At 38.3% G+C, this 23,617-nt stretch overlaps 3 protein-coding genes and 1 pseudogene across 6 annotated transcripts; 3 read left to right on the top strand and 1 right to left on the bottom strand.

Annotated features, from left to right (window-relative positions):
- Positions 1-1,857: 1,857 nt before the first annotated feature.
- On the bottom strand, positions 1,858-3,850 carry LOC114825155 (uncharacterized). The gene is made up of 2 exons (XM_029103529.1): positions 3,766-3,850; positions 1,858-2,261 (listed from the first exon to the last, which is right to left on the bottom strand). The coding sequence occupies exons 1-2, from the start codon at positions 3,848-3,850 to the stop codon at positions 1,858-1,860; spliced, it is 489 nt and encodes a 162-aa protein (XP_028959362.1).
- A 1,146-nt stretch (positions 3,851-4,996) lies between these two features.
- On the top strand, positions 4,997-8,196 carry LOC103435403 (receptor-like serine/threonine-protein kinase SD1-7). Of its 4 annotated transcripts, none has more exons than XM_070822630.1 (7): positions 4,997-6,104; positions 6,283-6,384; positions 6,465-6,658; positions 6,740-6,950; positions 7,059-7,296; positions 7,411-7,549; positions 7,748-8,196. In XM_070822630.1, exons 1-7 carry the CDS (start codon positions 5,051-5,053, stop codon positions 8,054-8,056), a joined length of 2,247 nt encoding a protein of 748 aa, XP_070678731.1. In that variant the 5' UTR covers positions 4,997-5,050; the 3' UTR covers positions 8,057-8,196. The 4 variants fall into 4 exon arrangements, with proteins under 4 accessions (XP_070678731.1, XP_028963672.2, XP_008372015.3 ...); XM_029107839.2 differs by having other exon boundaries at positions 4,998-6,104; positions 6,286-6,384; XM_008373793.4 differs by having other exon boundaries at positions 4,998-6,104; positions 6,286-6,384; positions 7,411-7,558.
- Positions 8,197-8,585: 389 nt separating this feature from the next.
- LOC114824946 (G-type lectin S-receptor-like serine/threonine-protein kinase At1g11330) lies at positions 8,586-10,201 on the top strand (annotated as a pseudogene).
- Positions 10,202-15,270: 5,069 nt separating this feature from the next.
- Positions 15,271-18,855, top strand: LOC103435401 (uncharacterized). Its single transcript, XM_008373789.4, has 6 exons — positions 15,271-16,170; positions 16,259-16,408; positions 16,535-16,642; positions 16,767-16,811; positions 17,016-17,611; positions 17,766-18,855. The coding sequence occupies exons 1-6, from the start codon at positions 15,489-15,491 to the stop codon at positions 18,408-18,410; spliced, it is 2,226 nt and encodes a 741-aa protein (XP_008372011.3). The 5' UTR covers positions 15,271-15,488; the 3' UTR covers positions 18,411-18,855.
- The last annotated feature ends 4,762 nt before the right edge of the window (positions 18,856-23,617 follow it).

Below are 23,617 nucleotides of genomic sequence, written 5' to 3'. Positions count from 1 at the left end.
CTTTTTTGTAGGCACAACAGGGATTGTAGACTACACAAACTTAGAAGATATGAAGTATGCGGTAAGTCCTTTTACTTTCTCACTCCAGAGTCCAGTCATTCATATTTTCTGTAACCTTTCATGGAGCATGGGTACTAGGTTGTTGAATATTGCTTTTTCAATATGTCGATGTGTCTAAAGCGTCTATAAGAATCTCAAACTTCATAAATAATTTCCATGCAGATCAAAAAGCTTGATGGCTCTGAGTTCCGAAATGCTTTTGACCGCCAATATGTTCGCGTATGAATCTTACAAGTTGAAAATTTATTTTCTTTCCTCCTGTATTTTTGCTTATCTTTTGCTCTGTTGGGTTTTTTCCAATAACTCAAAGGGCCGAAAGGTATTCCCTTTTCATATTCTTCTCTCCCAATTTCTTTAGGGTTAATTTTAATTTTCTTATGCTATTTGCAGTAGGGGTGGGCACTTAGAACCGAAAACCGAAATCGAAACACGAACCAAATCGAACCGCACCGAACGGTTTGGTTTTGCGGTTTTGAAACGGTTTCGGTTTTGTAACCGAACCGCAACATAGAAAACGGTTTGGTTTCGGTTTTGGCTTTTGAAAACCGCACCGCAAATATTAATAAACATTTAATTAAATGTCCATATTAGATTTCATGTTTTAATTGGTCGTTTGTTAAAATCCATACACTTAGTATGGACTCAACCACACTAGAATATCATCATTCATCACTCTCTTTTGTTCATTAACTTGAATGACCTTTGTTATTTTATACCATCACACACACATATATGTACAAGGGTGGACTAATCTTGTTATCAAGAGTCGAACAATGATCTACTAAAGGCCACTCATTTGAAGCATGATATCACATATTCTAGTATGAAAATTTCGCTCACGTTTAATGAATTCAAATTTATTCAACTTGTTTTATGAAAAATATTGTAAGGGACACCTTTTTGTTGCACAAACATGTTTTAACATCACAACTACATGCAACATGCTAATTGTTTACATAACAAATGTCATTTTCCTATTACTATTGGGAAATGCTTTTTAATATGTTAAATTGCAAATCGTACATTTTTTCTTAAAAACCAAACTGAAACCGTTTGAAATTGCACCGAACCGAACCAAACGGTTTGGTTTCATTTTGGTTTTGGCTTCAAAACCGCACCGAACCAAACCGCAAAAACTTGCGGTTTTGGTTTTGGTTTCAATCAAAACTGAACCGCGCCCACCCCTAATTTGCAGTGGTGTTGTTTAGGGTTTAACTATTTTATTTCACAGATTCCTTTAAGACACAGTAAATTGTTACATTTTAACTTTGTATTTCATAGCGTGGTTGCTTGATTCTAATGTCAATTTGTTACAACAGAAGTGAACCTTTTTCTTTCAATAATTTAATCTGATGTAACTTTGTTTTTGTTGTCTCATGTCTAGGTTGGTCAAGGACGTGGGGAGGAGCACTTTGGAAATGGGTATGAAGGGAAATAAGCTTTCTGAACTGCATTGGCATCTATTGTTCTGGTTTTTCTTTGACAAGTTAACTTGCTCTCTCTTTGCAGTAAGGTGCACAAATATGGGAAAACCACGACAAGGGAAAGCTGGGATATTGTTGTGGATGAGGAGACCTATTAGAGCAAGTCCACCTCTAAGGACTTTATGCCAGCACCCAACCCATTTATCCATTCCCGATAGACTCTAATGAATAGTAATAGGCCAATGCATCTCTATCCCTAACAAAAAATAGCCTAGTCAATTTTATTAAAATATTATTTTTATTATAAAATAATAAAAATATTTATTTTTTATTATAAATTAATTATTATAAAGCTGGGCAGGGATTTTGTTTCTTACATAAAAGAGGAACAAACTTGGTCCGGAAGGAAAATATGGGGATGTTTCGTGGGGGAGGGGGGGTGGTCGAACCTACAAGTTTCGCGGGGGGATCTTTCGCGGAAGGATAATTCCCGGGAAGCGGGAAGCAGGCGGAAGCCGCTCGCAGCAGTGAAGTAGCCGCTGTCGGTGGACAAGAGGGGGGTTTTGAGAGTGAGGTCGAGCGGGCGCGGAGACGGCAAGGAGGAGGACTCCACGGTGCTGCTGTGGCTGTTGCTGATGTTCGTCGTCGCAGCTAATTTGGCGGCATTGTTCATGTTGGCGATGTTGACGGCGTCGAGATGGAGCTTAGTGGGGGTGGGGAAGTTGGTCTTTGCCTTGCCTCCGTGGCTCCTTGCCCTCGACACCACGCTGGCGTCAGCTAGTTGTCATTTGAGCCGGTCCCAAGGTCTGTCAATTTTAGGTCGGCCTGTGGACTGGCTTGGGCTGGGTGCCAGTCGATTCCACGGGCTGGAGTGGATTGGCTGAGTCTCAGCCTGTTTTTTCCATTGGGTGCCGACCTATCCCACCCCCGGTGGACTTCCTCTTACGAGTGAGTCTGGACTTGGTTCTGGTTCTGTTTGCATATAGTATGTTGAAGCAGTCAAAAGGATTTCAAGGGAACCAAATATAAATAATTTAGATTACATCTTCTGGTATTGCTCTTGCTGTAAAAGTAATTTTGATCTTTCACTTTTTTATGAAGGGCTGAGCCGCATTACGGGTGAGTAGATAAACCTTGCTTCATTCGTATATATCCTTCTAAAAGGAACAGGTGAATTGCCCTTATCTCAACACTGCTTCTATAAATTGCCCTTTGTACCAGTTTTTTTAAGACGGCCCAGCGGCCCACTACTAATTGCCATCAATACTGACCTTAACTTAAGCACGTGTGCAATTCAATAAGTATGGTTTTATACAAAATTAAGGCCTCATGGCATTAGTAGTTCAACTTTCTATATAAGAGGATTTAAGCTTCGACAAGTTTCCGATGTGGCCATGTGGGACATGCTTCAACACACTTAATTGGTATAAACGGAAAATACACTTCTTTGTGTGTTTTGGATAGAGGGCTGGTTTCCCTATAATCTAGACATCTTGGAGTCCAAGTACGAATCATGCCGTCAGCTGCTTTGAAATGGAAAAGCAGATGAACATGCACTGAGGATGAAGTCAAGTTTTGTTGTTATTATTAGGTTCTGTTTTGTCAAATGTTGTTTCTCATAGGATTCCTATATCTATTAACATGGAAAAGCAGATGAACATGCACTGAGGAGCAAGAAAATGGACCCGGATGAAGTCACCAGTAGAAGGATTCGCAGGAGAATAGACAGCAGGGATGTCAATACGGGAAGATCAAACTGCGCGCGTAATGAGATAACTCAGGTCGGACATGCACGCGTATGCGCCTAGGGTGTGGCAAGGGCTAGGAGCATTTACAGCATTGTGCACAGCCTAATGCCTGCTCGTCCCAAATTTGAAGAAGAGCTCATTAAGAACGTTTCTGGTGAAGTAAAGAAGGCGCAAAGGAAAAGGTTCAGGCTATGGTGTTTAGAAAAGCTTGAGGCATTGAAGAACCTCATTTGGACTAGAGCAATGGTTTTCTGAGTTGCATGATTTTCCGTTTCCTAATGTCGTCGTTTTGGTCTTAGTTTTTTAAGGAAGTTTGGGTTGTTGGACTGAAACAATGCTTTTCGGAGTTGCATGCTTTTCGGTTTCGTAGTGTTAAAATTTTGACTTGAATTTGATACTATGATTCTATGAACGTGTGTTCAATCTCGACTGACCTCCACATGACTTGGAGCTTACTCTACCTTTACCTCATATCCACCTTCTCTGTAGTATCGATCGAATATGGATCGAGCTGAGGTGGCCTTTACACACACCAGGTCCAGACTCATCATCTAATGAGCCCATGAGTCCATTTGGTCGCAGTAAGCAATATCCAAGCGCATCGTCCGTCAGGTCCATCTTAGGCTAATGAAATGGCTGGCCTGACCTGGGATTCAACTTGGTACGAAATGGCTGACCCGACCTGATGAGATGGGCCACGCCTCAACGGGCTTCAAATGGTCATCGAACCAGACCTCAAACCCGAAATCAGATTCTCTCTGAATCTCGCAATCCAAAATCGATAGACCGAGATATCCAAACCGGTCAAGAGAGGGGAGAGAGAGATTCGGACCCCTTATGTGATGTGGGTCAATAGGATAAGCTAATGAAGGTCGTATGATTTAAAATGAGTGGTTCGGGTCTCTAAGTCCGTTTGCGCCAGACTGTGACATTCGAAGAGGATCTCGATTCTGTGATTATCTCAACTCGGCCTCGGGTGTCTTACCCCAACGACGTAATCATACATTAAAAACTTCGGTTAGTACTTTTTTTTTTGTGAATACAGAAATAGAGACTTAGTCGTCTTTGTTTTTGTGAAGATATAAGTCTCTTATATTCTTCAAAAAAAAAAAAAAAAAAAGTCTCTTATCACTTGACTTAAAGGCTTAGTTAGTCGTCTTTGTTTGGTTCTGAAGGTCTGTTTTCAGATTTTCTATGTATCCGTCCTCAATCTGCATGTACTTTTTCAAATTTTCTTTGTGGTCCCCATTGTTGAATTTTGACTGGTGGACTTGAATGGCCGACACATGCAGCGTGAGTCATGAATCTCGAGTGTAATGATAAATATTATTAATTATTTAAGTTACAAGTCCTTTGCTGATTTGGAACATTTATAAGTGCTTAAGTCAGTAGAATCATAAAACAGACGAGGGATGAGAGTAGGATGAAAAGAGATTTGAGAGAGACAAGTCACGGATCATTACTAATTACATCAATATTGTTACAACTTGCAACATTACAAAGAGTTGAAAGAGACAATAAGTTCTATCACAAAAAATCTCGGTGTTATTATATATAGAACTATTCATTATATTATTTTTTTTGAAAGTGAAATTCTTGTGATATGTGTAGTTTCGGAGAATTTATTCTGTAGGCCCGGAGATATTGTTGTGTGTGACTTCAAAAAATGGTGTAGACGCCTTTAATTCCAGGCAAAAACTTAGAAAATGACAGGCACGTGGTGCACACACATTTACTTAAAGATATAACCAGGACCAATGCTTTACTAAGAAATATAGCTAATCAATCAAGCCAAGTTGAAAAATTGGTGCTTTTGCAATGGCAGTGGCTCTTTCTGTAGAGATGCTTTTGTTCTCCTCTTTGTTTTTGCTACCAATTTCTGTGATTTCCCAAAATAATGGAACAGTAGCAGTTGGGAGTTCTCTAACTGCAACTACAGGCGACTCCTCATCATGGCTTTCTCCATCCGGTGATTTCGCGTTTGGATTTTCGCCCCTCGGAAACAATGATCGTTTCTTGCTTTCGATATGGTATGCGAAAATCCCAGACAAAACCGTAGTTTGGTATGCATATGACGGTAACAACCCCATGGTTGCACCTAGGGGATCAGTTCTGAACTTGACTGCCAACAGTGGACTAGTTCTTAACAATCCTCAGGGTGGAGAGACATGGAAATCCGAAATAACCTTGGGGACTGTTGCGAACGGGGTCATGAATGACACCGGAAACTTTGTCCTTCAACACCAAAACTCTCGGAGCTTGTGGGAGACCTTCAGCAATCCTACAGACACCATTTTGCCTGGACAGACAATTGAGAGAAATGGGACGCTTTCGTGTAGACAATCGGAGACTAACTACACAAAAGGGCGGTTCCAGCTGCGCTTGCAAGGTGATGGAAACCTCGTGCTCAACACCGTCAACTTGACAACAGATAATGCCAACTTCCCTTACTTCGACACAAAAACGACCGCAGGGACCGTGTCAGGTAGTCAAGGCAAACAATTGGTGTTCACCAGCTCAGGGGACATGTTTGTTCGGAGAGAAAATGGTGGAAGATTCACTCTTACGGGGACAGAGGGAGTATCGGTGAGGGACAACTACATAAGGGCAACTCTTGATTTTGATGGGATTTTCGCGTTATATTCTCACCCGAAAAATTTCACTGGAAATGCAAGGTGGAGTAATCCTCTGTGGTATAAGCCGGATGATACTTGCCAAAACCTTCGTGAAGAAATGGGTTTTTGCGGATATAACAGTGTCTGTAAGCTCAAACTAGATAAAAGGCCAACCTGCAAATGCCCAAAAGGGTTTTCTTTTCTTGATCCGAAGGATATATACCGAGGCTGCAAACGCGTGGAATCAGTATTATTAGGTACCTCTATCTTTGTTAATGTTGTCTTAAGTTCTGCTCTCTGTCTCGGTTTTTTCTTCATTTTACGGAAGAAACCTGCAAGACCTAGTTCATCCAAAAATTGAAGACAATTAATGCGTACATGTGCGTGTGTGTTACACTGATTTCATATGTTGCTAGCTAATTGTTTATGATGCAGCAGATAAATGGGTTTGGATTGGCATTTCTATAGCTGCTGCTCTAGTGCTTTGCACCGCGTACTATCTACTCCGACGAAGAAGATCAGCCCTTGCATCAGCTGGTATATTTCTTTAAATCATGTGCACCAGTAAGACAGGATTATTATTCACATCTTTGACAATTGGTGTCTCCATTCAATAGGTGGGGACAGAGCAAGGAAACAGAACACATGGCTTTGCTTCTTGAAATCTGATAAACTTACCGATGAACATGATCAAGAAAACATGGGAAAACATGATTTAAGCGTATTTACGTATGAATCTGTTCTGACTGCCACATCCAACTTCTCGGAGGAAAACAAGCTCGGAGAAGGGGGATTTGGACCTGTTTATAAGGTAAGGCCTTCAATGACTAGATTATAGTGTCTTCTATATTCTTTTGGAAACAACTGAGAAAATTATGGATAATCAATTCAGGGAAAATTGGTGACGGGACGAGAAATAGCTGTGAAGAGGCTTTCAAAAAGTTCTGGACAAGGAAATTCAGAGTTTAAGAGTGAATTTATGCTCATACATGAACTCCAACACTCAAACCTTGTTCAGCTCCTTGGATTTTGCATTCATGAAGACGAGAGGATGTTGATATACGAATACATGCCAAACAAAAGCTTAGACTACTTTATTTTTGGTTTGGAATCAATACTACTATAGTCTTAGTAGTTGATTTTATTTGTTTAATTTGTGAGTGTAAAAACATATCGAGTATTGTTACTTAACTCTCTTTACATTGTGACAGATTCAATCAGAGGTGTGCAACTCGATTGGAAGAAGCGTTTCGGTATAATTGAAGGAATAGCTCAAGGATTGCTTTACTTGCACAGATTCTCAAGAACGAGAGTAATTCATAGAGATTTGAAAGCTAGTAATATACTACTCGACGAAAACATGAACCCTAAAATTGCAGATTTTGGTTTGGCAAGGATATTTACCCACACTGAATTGGAAGCAAATACTAGTAGGATTGTCGGGACACTGTAAGTAAATGTGTATAAATTCTTATTTGTCATGGCTTCTGCTTTTGGTTGTTAAGCATGTATTTTCGTAGATGTGTACTAATTGATGACTTTTTTCTTTTCCATTTTTTCCAGTGGTTATATGCCTCCTGAGACCATTGAAGGAAGAGTTTCTGTAAAAACCGATGTCTACAGTTTCGGGGTGCTAATACTTGAAATCATAAGCGGCCGGAAAATCAACCGCTTATGCAATGATGATGGCTTACTCAATTTGGTAGGATATGTATGTAACCTTTTCTAGCTGCAGACTATGTTCTTGTTTTTAAGGCTGAGCTGTGCTAGGGATGGCCCCCAAGCGCGTCGTCGATGGTTCGTGGGACCTCACTTCCATCAACGGTGGTTGTGAATGACTGTCAGTAGCATTTCATTATTGTGATATCCTAGCTAAATGATCATGTTACCATTGTTTCAGGCATGGGAGTTATGGAAAAAAAATGCAGCGCTAGAACTAAAGGATCCAACTCTAGGCGACTCGTGTAACGGGAATCAACTGTTAAGATGCATCCATGTCAGTCTACTGTGCGTGGAAGAAAACGCAGCCGATCGACCCACCATGTCGGATGTAATATCGATGTTGATAAACGAAAGCATGGAGTTGCCTAAACCAAAAAAGCCGGCATATTACACACAAGGAAATGTGGACTTTAATGGTATACGTGAAGGGGGAGAGCAAGCTGGATCGATAAATGTTTTGTCTAATTCCGACATTGGTGGGCGTTGAGAAATCAATCAACAATCCTGTAATAAAACATTGTTCCCATTGATAAAGTAGATATGGTAACGAAAACAAAAATCATCGATTAAGTGGAATATTGTATAATATATTTTGCTGATTTCTAGTTGAAATGTTATGCCCATAAATTTTGCTGATTTTTTTTAACTCAGCATAATTGTCATGCATACATGTTAGCTATGTTGAAGATCAACACGAGCCCAATTGGTGTTTGGATGCTAGACAACTCTTGCAAAATACTATGTCGGTGGTACTAGCTAGAAGGTTCTGGAGATTCAATGTATGGGAGGTAGACGGTCACGGTGCATGCACTTAAAATGCTAGACAATTCTAGCTCCAAAGTCGGTTACCTATCTATAATTATCTAAACAAATATCCTAAGATTGTTGAAATGGAATGTTAGTGAAAATTCTAGAAAGTAATATAAGTTAATGGCTGGAAATGCACAAGCCAAGGCCACCAACTTTGGCTAGGTCGGTTATGCCATGTATAGATATAAGGTAGTGCTATGTGTGGTGTAGTAAGCTTGTAAAGAATCCAAGTAATCAAGCAAGTAAGCAACCAAGTGAGAGTGAGAAGCAACTTGTTCAGCTCTTCGGATTATGCATTCATGGTGAAGAGAGGATGCTGGTATATGAGTACATGCCAAACATAAGTTTGGACAACTTTTTATTTGGTAACTGGGAACTAATTAGAACTACATTAATTTAGCATTTGATTTCCTTTATTCGAACTTTTTATTCATTGATATATTCTTATTTAGCTTCCTCTATATTACAGATTCTACCAGAGCTCTACTAGATTGGAAGAGGCGTTTCAGTATAATTGAAGGAATAGCTCAAGGATTGCTTTACTTGCACAAATACTCGAGAATGAGAGTAATTCATAGAGATTTGAAACCTAGTAACATATTACTTGATGAAAATATGAACCCCAAAATATCAGATTTTGGTATGGCAAGGATTTTCACCTATAATGAATTGGAAGCAAATACTGTTAGGATTGTTGGGACACGGTAAGGACACAATGCTTGCATTCATTCTTATCACGTGTTTGCTTTTGGATACATGAAATGCAATTTTATAGAATTTTATAGATGCGTACACAAAAACATATATATTTACCTTTCCTTCTTCACTTGGTGCAGTGATTACATGTCTCCCGAATATGCCATGGAGGGGGATATTTTCAATAAAATCTGATGTCTTCAGTTTTGGGGTGTTAATTCTCGAAATCATAAGTGGCAGGAAAAACAACAGCTTCTACAATGATGAGCGTGTGCTAAATTTAGTAGGATATGTACGTAACACAAACCTCTGCATTTAATTCTTTATTCTTCTCCTTTGAGGTGTCCGGGTTGATAAGAACTTCAGTGCGGACTTTCCTGACATATGGCTGGTTGAGTAGCATGTATCGTCCCGTTAGGATTTGTCAGGTGTTGAAGAATTTTAACGATAACAAAATAGGTCACTCAACATGTAACATGACGGAAGTTCCCACTGCAGTTTTTCTCATGAGATTCGATCATGATGGTATCCTAATTAAGTCATCATAACTCATATTGTTTCAGACATGGGAGCTATGGAAAGAAGGCGCAGGGATAGAACTAATGGATCCAACACTAACGGATTCATGTGTTCGGGGATCAATTTCTTAGATGCGTCCATGTCGGTCTACTATGCGTGGAGGAAAATGCAGGTGATTGGCCGACCATCTCCAATGTGATATCTATGTTGACAAATGAAAGTGTGGCATTACCTATGCCAACAAAGCCAGCATTTTTCACAGAAAGAAATCATGTGGCCGGTGGAAAGGAGCCAGAAGATATGTCGATAAATTGTATGTCCAATTCCGAAATTGTTGCGCGTTGAAGGTTGTGGCTTGGTTTTATATACTTGCAAGAGCAGTGTCAGTTCATTTTTATCACCACTCTTGATTTTAAATTCTGTGCGTGTATTTGTTTACACTGCAATCACCTCGTAGAGGGCAATGCATGGTTCCTGAAGCATGCAATGGGACGGTTGGTTAATTGCCTTTCGAGGTAGTTTGTACTGTAAAATCCCAGTTTTATCTTACAAGCTCGATCGTACTAAAAGATTGGTCTCTGGCGTAATGAATGGTAAGGATGCAGCACCTGATGTGCGAATTTCTTTTTATGAGAATAAGTTCTTTTTAGTGAAACAATTCCAAGCATGACCAAGCACCTATTGATTGAAGTGCTATTATGGTTTAAGCACATGGTGCTTTTGCTAAAGTGTCCTTAAGTTTTAGATTGAATCAATTCGATTATCTCCAATTCCTTGAGGGGAGGGATTCCATTCTCCAATTTCTTGAGTGGAGGGATTCCATTCTCCAATTCCTTGAGTGGAGGGATTCCATTCTCCAATTCCTTGTGGAGAGATTCCATTCCTCTGAACTTGTTTAGTGCTGCAAGTTGCCTTGTTCAATTATGCAGAAAATCAGACAAGATATTTACACAGCCGATGACGGCAGCCTCACACCCTTCAAAGGTTTACCCATACCGAGTGGCAATGCCGAGTCGTGGTTGTTAACAATGTACCTCAACGGAGAGCTCCAGATTATAAGGAGAGACAACGGCAGCATATTCGTGCTACTCACGAAAGGCCGCAGCCCCTCCTGAATCCCTGAACCAAGCTCAACAGAGCAACTTGTATCTTGTGTTTTATATATATGTATGTACCTATTCAAGGACATGAGAGGTAATTTTCTACATAGAAAATAATAAGGAGACACACTTTTGTTACATTCTGTCAGTTGTTTCCGTTTAGTTTATAGGTTGGTTTGAGATTTTGATGCTTTAAAAAAAAAACAGTTTATTAAAAAAATCTAGAACATCAATTGTGCTTGCAAAGGTAGATGTTTGTGCGGATAAAGCATATTTAAAAGGGGTGCTAGAAAATGGTAATTAACCTTTAAATATTCGATCGTTTTATGATTTATGATTTCCAACATGCTTCGTTAATTAATCCATTAACTGAAAATATAACTTTAATCCCTGAAACTTAATTTTCTCCATCTAAAATCCGACACAAGTTTTAAACTTGAATACAACTCATTGATTAAACTCCACATTAGCAAATTCATTAATTATATTTGACTTTACCAATATATTTTTTTTGATGCTCCCCTATTTGAATGTTTTATTTTTTTTTATTTTTTTGCACAAACAATATTAATAACACTAAGGGGAGGCGGTTGGGCCTCATAATGGGCTAGTAATAATGTGGTTCAAACTCGTCTTTGGAGAGAATCGAACCTAAGACCTCTCACTTACAGGTGAAATGAATACTACTAGATTGTAGTACTAAGTAGCTATTTGAATGTTTGATGTACACAATTAATTCCATCATGATTATAAGAGAGAATTAATGGTTTTACAAAAATCACAATTATAATGAATTTATTGCCTAATATATAATAACAATAAAACATGCCTAATATGTACTAATACATGCTTAGTTAAGTCAATAAAATTGTATTTACATACAAATGTAGGTAAATTATTTCACACACACACATATATATAACAAAAATAAATAAATAAATGCCTGATATATATAGAAATTGTGACAACTCGTCCCTAAAATTTCATTTTTATTTATTTTAATCAAGAGAATTGACTAAAATGCCCTAGAGGCAAGGATTTTGACTTCGGTTGACCATCATCTAGAGGAACGTATGACTTATTCTTTTGGCATATTTGTGTAATACTTGTTGGTACGAACGCATAGGTGAAAGCCGTTCGCGAGTCCGGATTATGACGGTATAGTTACGGACATTTGAAGTTGTTTCACTAAATTATAGATTTAAAGGAAAATAAACTCCCACCATGTGGAAATTGTAACCAATTAGAAATTAGGGAGAAAGGAAAAAGAGAGTTGAGGGGTGGAAGGTTTGCCCAATCAGGAGGGGATATGGGCGGCCAATGAGGAGGAGAGAGGGAGGTGAGGAACAAATCAGGAAGGAGAGAAAAGGATATGGCCAATGGGAGGAAGTGAAAGGAGGGAAAGGAGAGAGAGAGGGGATCCGAACCCCTTCGACTCGGGTGGTCCTTGGACCCGTGCGCCGGCCCGGTTTCTGGGCAGAAAATCCGACGAGTTCACCGATAAAATTCCTGTGAATTAAGTCAAACTACCACCTGGAAACATCTCACCGTCATTCCACCTTCATTTCCCATTCAAAAATGGGGTTCTTTGGGCTTGGATTTGGAAGAACCAAAGCCATCGGCTTTGAGGACACCTGGCTGCAATCCGTTTTCTGCAACCCTTCCCGTCGATCTCCACCATCAAACAACTTCCCTTGAGCTCCGGATCAATGCCCAATCAATGGTTGAAGCGTCGGAGTTGATTTGAAGACGAACCAAGAATCATCCATTTTAGGGTTCTGGTGGGTTTGAGTGAAATTGGAGTCTTTTCCGGCCAAATTGGACTTGGTCACCTGTATAAAATTTGTTCTACTCTTTGAGATCTTCATTTATGTAAAATTTGAGAATTTTTGGAGATAGTTGAATTTTTCGACGAATCGGGGCGACTGACCGCTGTGTGCGGCGGCGTGTGAGCTGAGTCACCCCCTAACCTTTCTAAGCTAAGATGGACATCCCAATTCCATAGGTGAAGTTTGATTGATGAAATCTCATCGTTTGAGCATAGTTTTGATAAAGACCGCTACTTGAACATTCTGTGAATTGACGATCCGACTGTTGGATCGTCACCAAACTTTAATACATTATAGTATGTAATATTTGAGGATATAAAAACTTACAGATTGGGAATCTGACATATGGATCTTCCCAAATTGGATTTGTAAGTGCGTAAAATAAAACGTTGACCACCACTTGAATTGGCAATTGGCGAAGATCCAACCGTTGGATCGTAATAAAACTTTAGTATGATGTTTTAGAAGCACAATGTGTATCTTTGGAAGTTACAGATTAGAAATATGAGATGCGGATCTTTCGAATTGAGTTACGTAGTGTTGTGGAACCTACCAATGATCTTTGACCGACGGTTGACTTTTGGTTAATGAGTCTAAAATCATTCTAGAACGTCATTAGGATATGTTTTATGTAAGTTATGTGTTCTATTGATAAGAGTTCTGAGATGTGACTAAATAATTGTTCTAGGTGAGGATCGTTCGTGATGTCTTGATATTCGTGCTAGGGAGTCGTAGCGCATACCTTAGGTGAGTGGGTCTTTTCCTTTTATCGTATGTATATCATTGATAGCTCCACAAAATGCTTTTAAATTAATTTATGCATTTTATGCCATGTCATATATATATTTGTATATTCTAAAATACTATGATATGGTTGAATTTTAGACTGCATTATGGTATAACCATATGCATATTACCTACATATAATTGTTGTGAATGCCTTGAAGTGCTAAGGTGAACGCGGGACGTACATGTAAGTTCAGGTGAGTTTATAGTATTATTTGAAATGATTGAGTTAGGGCATGACTATATTAGTGTTTTGGGCAACTCCGACACTATCGTACATGTTGCAATAATAAGCAACCCGACATTGTCGTATAGGTTGCAATGATAGACAACTCCGACCATGTCATACAGGTTGCAATAATATGCAACTCCGACCCTGTTGTACATGTTGCAATGATATGCAACTTCGACATTGTCGTATAGGTTGCCTATAAGTCGTACAGGTTGCATTAGGCAACTCCAACTCACGTGTTATCATGGATTGATTTATGAGTCGTACAGGTTGCGTTAGGTAACTCCGACTCGTGGGTTACCATAGATTGATGAGCACTTGATTTATATTGTTGTTGTCGATATGTAGTGATTTAGAATATTCTTGGATTTAATATTGATTTACATTTGATTTCATACTTATATGTAGTATGATTTCCTGGAACCTATACAAGTATTATAGCAAGGGGTTATATTGTTTATAAGGTCTTTATTAAAGCTTTATATTCAGGTCCACTCACTCTTGTTTTTATCCCTCCAGGTTCTAGTAGCAGAGTTTTCGTATCGATTAGGATTCGTGGCAAGTTTTGGTATTGAAGATTACCTTCGACAATATTATTTTCAATCCACTATACTGTAATTTACTTATGATATGACGTCACGTGTGAAATGGAGTCATTCCCGCTCACAGCACACTCTCGTGTTTAGGCACTTTTAGGTTTAAATTTATTCACATATTCTACATCACCACACTTTATGGCTTTGTCACCTTCCATGTGTCGGCCAGTACATCTCAATTCGGAGTCCTAGTGGACAATCCGGGTCGGGATGTGTAAAAAATTCATGCAAAATAATTTACCCACAAAAAAAAATGTTATTTGATTCAATGCACCTACTATTCAAATTTTAAAATGTTAGATTGCTTAAAAGCAAAATAATTTACCCACTATATGTAAAATAAATGCAAAATAATTTGCCTACATAATAAAGCGAGCCCAATATATGAAAAATACATACAAAATAATTAACCTACATAATAAAGCAAACACAATATATGCAAAGTAATTTATCTACATAATAAAGCAAATACAATATATGCAGAATAATTTACCTACATAAAAAATATTATTATTTTATTCAATACTAGTTTACCTATTATTTATACATATAATAATAAAATGTGCTCAATATATATGATGATATACAAAATAAAATAGCCACATAATGAAGGTTATTTGCTATCATAAATTCACATATAGGTAGATTAATTAGTATAATATGTTTGAACATATATGTAGTGTGCATACATACATACATACATACATATGTGTGTGTGTGTGTGTGTGTGTGTGTGTATTTGAACGTATAGTAGTACTATATATAGGTAAACTATACATATAAACACACATATATATATTGAGCTTATGGTAGTACTATATACATTTGAATGTGTATATATATGTTAGGTGTAATATTATGTGCAATTTGTTCATTGTAATTAAGGTGAGTAATAACATTTATTGATTTATTTTGTATATTGTTGTACAAGTTGTAAATATTTTGTAATAAGAGGTCAATTACTTTTCAATTTGGGAGTCTTTTTTAAATTTGGGTTTTATTTGAATGTTTATAACTAGATGGATTTTTGTTTAAAAATAAGAGTTACAAGGGTCTATATCTAAATAATCCATCGCAAAGCAAAGCAAAGCAAAGCATACATTAAGTACGTTGAAGGAGCAGTAGGAGCAGCTAGCCGGGCCTGTAAATCAAAGCGAAAACCACATTGACATTACACGCCGCCTAGCTACTAACCTTAACTCTTCGATCCTTTATGCTTCATTATTCAACATTCTTTATTACTTAATTAAGTAAAGCATATAGTAGCAGCAGTAGCAGCAGTAGCAGCTAGCCTATAAATCAAAGCAACAACTGCCACATTACAAGCCTCAACCTATCTTGTACACTACAAATGGAGTACTGGAAAACGCTGATGGTTCGGCCGGATCAAAACGTGGTCCAGCCGGAGCAGAAAGAGAGAGACGATAGGTTAAAGCAAATGAAAAGTCCCTATGAAAGTGCCATGGAGGAGAGATGGGAAGACGTGACGAAATACTTCGAGGGGAATGCAGAAAAACTGCTCTATAATATGACAGCGGAGGGGGACACTGCACTTCACCTTGCGGCTTCTCGCAGCAGCAAATCACAAGGCACAGAAGTCCTCCAAATGTTTATCAATATACTCAGGAATTCAACCAGCTATGACGTGAGATGCGCTCTGAGGCTTCCAAATAGCTACGGAAACAATACTCTCCATGAGGTGAGTGTGTCTGGCAATGAGAAAGCGGCAAAGTACTTGTTGAGCAACTTCAACGATCCTGTTCTGGGAGAGGTAGTCACCATCAGTAGTAGTACAGATAAAGACTGCGATATGAAGCTGCGTGAGGTTCGGGATTTAGAGAATTCTAAGGTGCAGCTGCTGGAGACTCGGAACTATTTAGGAGAAACTCCGCTCTTCAGGGCAGCTGCTCTCGGTCACGCTGACTTGGTCAAGTTTTATGCCAGCAAACTGCCGGGGGACAATCTTTGGAAGCACTTCCACAGAGATGACAAAAAGTCCATTCTTCATATGGCAGTCATTGCACAACATTTCGGTCACTCTCTCTCTCTCTCCCTGAGAAAATGCACAGAATTATTTGTAGTGCAGATTAATAGCTTTTGCTTTTTTGACTTACAATGCAGAGATTGCTCTTTGGTTACTGGATAAGTACCCATATCTAGCGTCCCTAAGGGAAGATAAAAATTTGACAAGCCTTCAGTTGCTAGCCCAAATGCCAACTGCCTCTGTGCCACATTTTGAAAAAATCAAATGGAAGATGCTAATTTATATTTGTACGTGCCATTACTCTACAAACTGCTGTATGCGTGCGCACGTACGCATACTATATATACACAGGTGCAAGCATTTTTTTTTTTAATGGAGCAGTAATCTCATACTTAATGTCGTTATACATGCAGGCCTTCCTGATGGAGGAGATGTGGTCACACCAAATCAGAAGGATGATGTGGAGAGCAGCATGGATAGCAACCATCCTCATCAATCCATCTTTCGGAACAAGCTTGCAGGTAATCAAATTTGTAATCTACTTAATTGATCGAAAAATTAAACGGCTACCAAGAGCATAAAGCGTTTCTTCAATTGGATTTTTTCAATGTTCCTAACCAAGTTGCATGCATAAATGTTTTGCAGTTGTTATGAAGGCTTACTATTCATTATTGGACTCCTTTGCTAAAGGTTTGTTACTTTCTCCCTTTACCTCAGGGCATTTTCATCAAGGCGAACTCTTGTTACTGGAACTCTTAAAAACACATTAATTACTCATTCCTCATGATTACATAAGAAGATGAAGAATGCATGATAACTTCTTTAGAGTGGCAATAACATCTCCCGGTGGCATGTTAGTTAATGTATACAAATGCTTGATTATTTAATGGACAGGAACTGGAGGCCCGCTTGGTGAGATAATCTACATGATATGGAAGGAGAAGAAAAACAAAAAATCACTGAAGAAACTCATCGGATTGCTCGTCCAGTTGGACGACCCTTATTGGTTGATTACTAACAAGAATACAAAAATCAGGACCATTTCTCTAGGGACCAAATCGGATACGACAAATGGTGATGGCGGAGGTGACAAAACCAAATCGGATGGATGTGAAAAAGATAAGGAAGTAACCACATTGAAAAAGGAGGCGAGGAATGAAGTTTACAACACTACCCCATTGCTTATAGCAACTATCACAGGATTTTTACCCATTGTGCAGGAGATACTTGAACAGCGTCCTCAGGCAGTCGAGCAAGTTAACGAAAACGAACGCAACATTTTGCATCTGGCCATTAAGCACCGTCAGAAAGAGATCCTTGATATTATTCAAAGCAAACCAACTCTGATGTCGAAGCTGAATAAGAGGATAGACCACAAGGGAAACACCATATTGCACCAGGCTGCAGATAGGACTTACTACTCTATAGCATTGTCTCAGAAATTAATAGGCCCTGCAATGCAATTGCAAGAAGAGCTGCGCTGGATGCTGGTAATGTTCTCTTGCTAGACTTATGTCGTCACACAAATATTTGTATTACTGATTAAGTCTACCGACCTTATAGAATACTTAAGCTTTTAGACATATACTTTTATTACCAAATCCATACGTTGACATGATAAATGTGTACGTGTGTTTGTATCAGCATATAAAAGAGATGCTACCCCCACATTACATCATGCACCACAACGACAACGATCAGACCGCGGAGGAGTTGTTCAACGCTGGGCACGACGAGCTTCTGAAGTCCGCACAAGAATGGGTAAAAGAAACGGCTCAGTCATGCTCAACCGTGGCGGTGCTAGTGGCCACTGTGGTCTTTGCAGCTGCCTACGCCATTCCTGGGGGTTTTAACGACAAAAGTGGCCGTCCTGTTTTCCAAGACAATCCTCTTTTTTTGCTTTTCACCTGCATGGACGTTGTGGCCATCGCCTCCTCATTATCTTCTGTGGCATTCTTTCTCTCGGTCCTCTCCTCTCCTCTCGAGTACCCATATTTCGTTAAAAGCATTCCTCACAAGGTTATGCTAGGATTCGTCTTGCTCTTCTTCTCCATGGCAACCACCATGCTCGCCTTTGCTGCCACTATTTTGCTCTTGATTCGCGTGAAGAAGAAATGGACAATGTCTCTACTTTACCCTATTGCCTTTTTCCCAGTCCCTCTATTCGGCCTGCTTCAGTTTCCCATGTATCAATGCTTCAGAGTCATGTTTCAGAAAATTGATGCCTGCTTTTTCAAACCCTTAGGCCGCATTCTTGGCTTTCACAAGAAGAGATCAATTTGGGGCTAGAATAAGGCGTATTGAATCACAAAACTTTTCGTCACAGCACAATATGCGTTGTAGATTCACCATCTTGCAACACCAGTATTTATTTATTGTTCTCATTTGTATATTTCGGATTTTTCTTATTTCCTCCTCTATTTTGGCAATGTTATTGTCAAGTCTTGATCCCGAGATATGTCCAGGATCAACATGTGATGTCTCCACATACCTTTTCTCCTTTCATGCCCCGCCTTTGAGATATGATCAAAACACAAATCATTGTGTCAAAGGTATAGTAATTTAGTTTTATCATATGGCTACCTCTAACCTCTGTATTAGACTACCTACGTACCCTAAGACGGGATCAAGCCATTCCTAGTTCACCATTTCAATAAACTCCTATCACCACTGCAAATCATTACTACATACATGTAATCAGAATAACTAATATAAACGATATACTTTCTTTGTATAGCTTGTCTAGGCATATGAGACATATATACATATATAGCTTCAAAACGTGAATCATCAACTTGATTTTGGTTTCAGTATAGGCATGCATATAGACATTTACACTTAATAGGACATCCATTGTATCATTTAAGCAAACAACATGATACATATAAACGTGAAGTACTTAATCGAATAGTAATCACACCAAATTGGATCTGTCAACTATTGATATCTATACCAGCCATAACCTTACTAACCAATAACTTTAGATATAATTATAGTCAACTACTATAAGCATACCCCTTTCAACTTGTATGCTAAAAATATAAAGCCAATAGTACATAAAAAAGCAACAATATAACTATAATTTGATAATAGCTAGCTAGACTAGTTATAGAAAATAGAACGGTTCGTTAGAACTAATCCAATTGGAGTATATAATGAAAATGAGTGAGGAAGATATGTATATAATTTGATACATAGGCAGATAAAAGTAGCTGCCTATATTTTCTCTTTAGAAGTAATAGTTTGAAAACAACCACCTCACATAAAATCCAATATATTTATAACTTCACTAAATTTGATAACATTTATTTGCACTAGTTAATCAAATACGCATGCCAAACAACAAAGAACCCAACCTGCCATATTAAATTGGTCTTGAACTCAGAAACATAGTAATGTATTCAACTAGAGAATAGGTATAATGTTTGATAATCCATTAATCTTAATCAAGGAACTAGTTCTCAGACCATAGGATATCATGCAATCCCCAAACTATAACATTCGTATAATTATTCGTAAATAGTACACCAGCCCAACCATATCAATGATCCTTAATAATTATCATGGAAAAACCAAACTGTTTATTCAAGTGCCTCAAAATAAAAATGTAAATTCCTAGCAGTTTTGAGCTATTCATCTGCTAAAAGAATGAAATAAAGAAGCACAATAAATCCATGGCCAAAACAAGAGTCATATAATACTCTAATAATAGCATTGTCCAATCAAATATTTAGCATCAGCATCTGGCAATGCCATGGGAAAAATATAGAACCACTCAGTAGTTTTAGAACTCTAATTAACTGCACAAACCTAGGTTGCAACACAGACAAATTCAGCAATGATCTTTTTAGTGCGTAAAGGGTAGGAAAAATATGGCACACAAAATATTCAAATGCATCCGGCCTCGATTGTGGAATAAAATTAATGCTTATACCACAAACCCAACCCTTAAATTTCTAAGAAGAACCGAAATGAGGTTAGGATTTCAAGGTTCTTCCCTGTATGCATCATCTCAAATATGCATACAGAATATCAAATTAAAATTTGAAATCATGAATTGATCCCAAAACTAAAAGTTAAAACCTTGGGAAAATACTTGCGCTAGAGGAGAGCCCACGAGGGGAGAATCATTGAGGCTAGATTCCAGCGGGACTGGCCGAAATCAGAGAAAAGTCGCCGGAAAACGTCAATATGTTTGGACCTCGTTTTCTTTATATAATGGTTTTCAAAGGGTGGGTATGGTATGAGATTGAAGACGGCTTCGCTACAAAACTATAGCCTCCGACCTCGCGTGATTTCGTTATCGTATGAGGAAATTACGATGAAAATAGTTTGAAGGGGGTGAAGTGAGTAAAGGAGGAAGAAAGAAGAAGAAAAGGCTTCCTTCCCCCCTTTTTTCCCCCGGCCAAATCACGATCCTTCTCCACCCCTCCTCTCCTTCTTTTTATTTTATTTTATTCTAGCATTAATATTTTATATCTAGTGCTATTATCTTTTCCTTTACTTTAAATAAAATAATTGATACGTGTTTTGTAAAATCTTTCTTCTAGTTTTAATTTTCTCTATGCTTGTACTCAGTCGTTTATAATAACGAGTACTGTCAAAACATATTAATTAATATATCATACGTGTCCTGATCAATAAGTCAATGAAAGTTGACACATACCCTTTAAGGGATTTGGATCCTCTCCTGAGCTAATGGAGAGGATCCTCCTGACCAATTATTGTGGACCGTTAGATTTTCATCCAACGGCTACAAACAGGTGGGTCCTTTTAAAGTTATAATAATTATAGCCGTTGGATGAAAATCCAACGGCCCATAACACTTGGTCAGGAGGATCCTCTCCATTAGCTCAGGAGAGGATCCAGATCCCCCTTTAAGGACATTTTGAACATTTCACATTAAAAAAAATAGTAAAACTATGAACTGGTTGTACGTAATAGTTATTGTGTCTTCATTCACAAGTATGGGCAATAAGTGAAGAATAAAGGCTTGTAACAGATTGTGTGCTAAAGATTATGTCTCTTGCGTGCTTTTATTGATTTGTAATTATCATTTGCATTTATGATTCATTCTTAATTAAATGATGGATTATTTTAGTAGATAAAGTCTTTTTCTTCTGTCCGGGTTCAAACTCTACCCTTCTCTCTTCGCGTAAATTAAAATAATGATATCCCTTGTAATAAAATTAAGAAATAAAAAATAAATCTTAGTTAAGCATAATCAAGTTGATTAGACTAATATGCTTCTCTTATACACTTAACACTCGCATCCTCCTCAGTGATAATTAAGAGATTATACTTGGCCTTAAGGCTGCCTCATGGGCAGTAGCGGAGGTCAATGCTTTTGTGAAGTTGGTCTGACCATCCATCCAGCATGGCGACTTCACAATATTTATCTCAGCTAAAAAGGAGAAAAATATTTGTAATAATGAGTGCATTTTTGCTCACCCTATAAGACGGGGTGATGCTTTATTGATTACTGTTAGATTAATTTGGTTTAATTGATTTAAGATACAAATTTTAAATTTAAACTAATCTAATAACAATCAATGAGGGTATAAGATTTGAACTCTGAGAGAGGAGAGTAAAAAGAGAAGAAAGGTGACGCGTGGCCTGGGATAGCTCTGTTGGGCGGCGTAGAATCCGCGGGTAACTATTACAGGAATTGTGCCCGTTGTGGATGAGATACTTGAGCAGAATCCTCAGGCAGTCAAGCACGTTAACTATAACGAACGCACCATTTTTCTTTTCGAAATTAAGCACCGTCAGAAACCGACTCTTAAGCTTATCAAAAGCAAACCAACTGTAAGTTGAGAAAAATTAAAATACACAACTTTAACACAAGTGTTGAAGAGACAAAACAAGTAAACAAATTACTTGTATCACACTGACAAAATATTATAACACAACTCTCATCAATAACGCAATTTAAAAGCTATATATGACACTCATTTTCTAGAGATAAATTCTAGACCACTCACACCAGTGGCGAAGCCAGGATTTCTCGAGGGGAGGGGCGAACTTAAAAGAATGCAAGGTTAAAGAAAAATGTCAACAACTAAATCTTTTTATATAGTAATGTCTTCCATAATTAATCAATACAAACAAATTACAATTGTTGCCGGCGAGGTTTCATGTCATGAAAACGTCGCATAATAGGCTCATTATCAATAAAAGCAAATACATCTTTCTCAATGTAAACAAGCATGCTATCACACAACCATTGATCTCCCATTTTGTTACGCAATAGTGTTTTCACAATCTTCATAGCAGAAAAAACTCTCTCCACCGAAACGGTTGCAACCGGTAACACCAAAGCCAATGTAAGAAGTTTATACACTAACATATAGCTTTCACACCTCCCGGTCTTCACTAACTCTTTTGCAAGATCACTAATTCCTCTCAATGATGAAAACTCACTATGCATCTTCATATTATGAATGTAATTGTCAAGTTGAATTGGAAGATTCATGAGGTCCATACGATCAAAATCTTGAGGATAAAATTGGGCTAAACGAATAATTTTTGCTTTGTCAAAAGATGCAAAATTATTCACCGGATTCAAACATGCCATACGAATAATTCGAAAAAATAATTTCATAATTTCATATCAATAATCATAGAAGCATATGATTCACATCAATAATCAATAACCATATTAATGCATTACCATATGATTCTATACCAATTAAATGAAATTTGTATTAACTAAATAATTAGGGTTACAGATTATAAATTTAAGAATTAAAAAATTTACCTTTAAATGGTGATTGGTGGAAGCCGGCTCAAACTCAAGCTGGAGAAAGGAGAGTGGCTTGTGAACTGTGAAGGCTCAACATAAATTCAAGGGGACTTGGTGGCGTTGGCTTGGCTGCTGGGATTTTGGGGAGCAGCTTGGCTCTCTCTCTCTCTCTGTTGATTGGTGAACAAATGGGATCAGGAAATAAAGAGGAACGGGATTGGGGACAGGGGTGGGGGACAGATACTAGGGTTTTGGGGTGACACGCGGAAGGAGCGGTCCCCTTTTATAATAATTTTTTTTTAATTCAACTAAACAAAACGGCGCCATTTTGTTTCATAATTTTTAAATTTTTTTTACTAGGCACAAAACGACGTCGTTTTGGCCTGGTTTAAAAAAAAAAATTAATAGCAATCTGCAGATTGCAGATTGCCCAGAAAAACAGAAGAGTGAACCAGGGATTTCCAGGGAGGCGCGCGCGAGGGGAGTGGCGAAGAGCTGGGTCCAGTGGTGTTTCCCGGCGAGGGGAGTGGCGGCCGCCACTCCTCGCCCTCACGTGGCTTCGCCACTGACTCACACTCCTCACTAAAACTACTCACTTACAAGACGACTCATGCTTCTACTTACCTACTTTTGGTTCTACTCTCTTACTTTCTTACTTTTTGCTTGATTACTTACATAGCACTGCACCTTATATTTATACATGGCATAACCGATCTAGCCTAAGTCGGTGCACTTGGCTTTGTGCATTTCC

The sequence above is a fragment of the Malus domestica genome, chromosome 05 (genome assembly GCF_042453785.1).
Source record: "Malus domestica chromosome 05, GDT2T_hap1".
NCBI classification, from domain to species: Eukaryota; Viridiplantae; Streptophyta; class Magnoliopsida; order Rosales; family Rosaceae; genus Malus; species Malus domestica.
The sequence above is the reverse complement of the archived record's forward strand: the minus strand, read 5'-3'. Positions and strand labels throughout refer to the sequence as shown.

What these genes read in the sequence shown, in the direction of transcription:
- LOC103435403 (XM_008373791.4), top strand. Translation starts at nt 5,051, where the DNA reads ATGGCAGTGGCTCTTTCTGTAGAGATGCTTTTGTTCTCCTCTTTGTTT. An exon ending in GATTTGGACCTGTTTATAAG is followed by an intron (nt 6,659 to 6,739) that starts GTAAGGCCTTCA and finishes TAATCAATTCAG; the next exon opens with GGAAAATTGGTGACGGGACG. An exon ending in CTTAGACTACTTTATTTTTG is followed by an intron (nt 6,951 to 7,058) that starts GTTTGGAATCAA and finishes ACATTGTGACAG; the next exon opens with ATTCAATCAGAGGTGTGCAA.
- LOC114825155 (XM_029103529.1), bottom strand. Translation starts at nt 3,850, where the DNA reads ATGGACCTGACGGACGATGCGCTTGGATATTGCTTACTGCGACCAAAT. An exon ending in AGATGATGAGTCTGGACCTG is followed by an intron (nt 2,262 to 3,765) that starts GTGTGTGTAAAG and finishes AATGACAACTAG; the next exon opens with CTGACGCCAGCGTGGTGTCG.
- LOC103435401 (XM_008373789.4), top strand. Translation starts at nt 15,489, where the DNA reads ATGGAGTACTGGAAAACGCTGATGGTTCGGCCGGATCAAAACGTGGTC. An exon ending in GAAGATGCTAATTTATATTT is followed by an intron (nt 16,409 to 16,534) that starts GTACGTGCCATT and finishes TTATACATGCAG; the next exon opens with GCCTTCCTGATGGAGGAGAT. An exon ending in CTTTCGGAACAAGCTTGCAG is followed by an intron (nt 16,643 to 16,766) that starts GTAATCAAATTT and finishes AATGTTTTGCAG; the next exon opens with TTGTTATGAAGGCTTACTAT.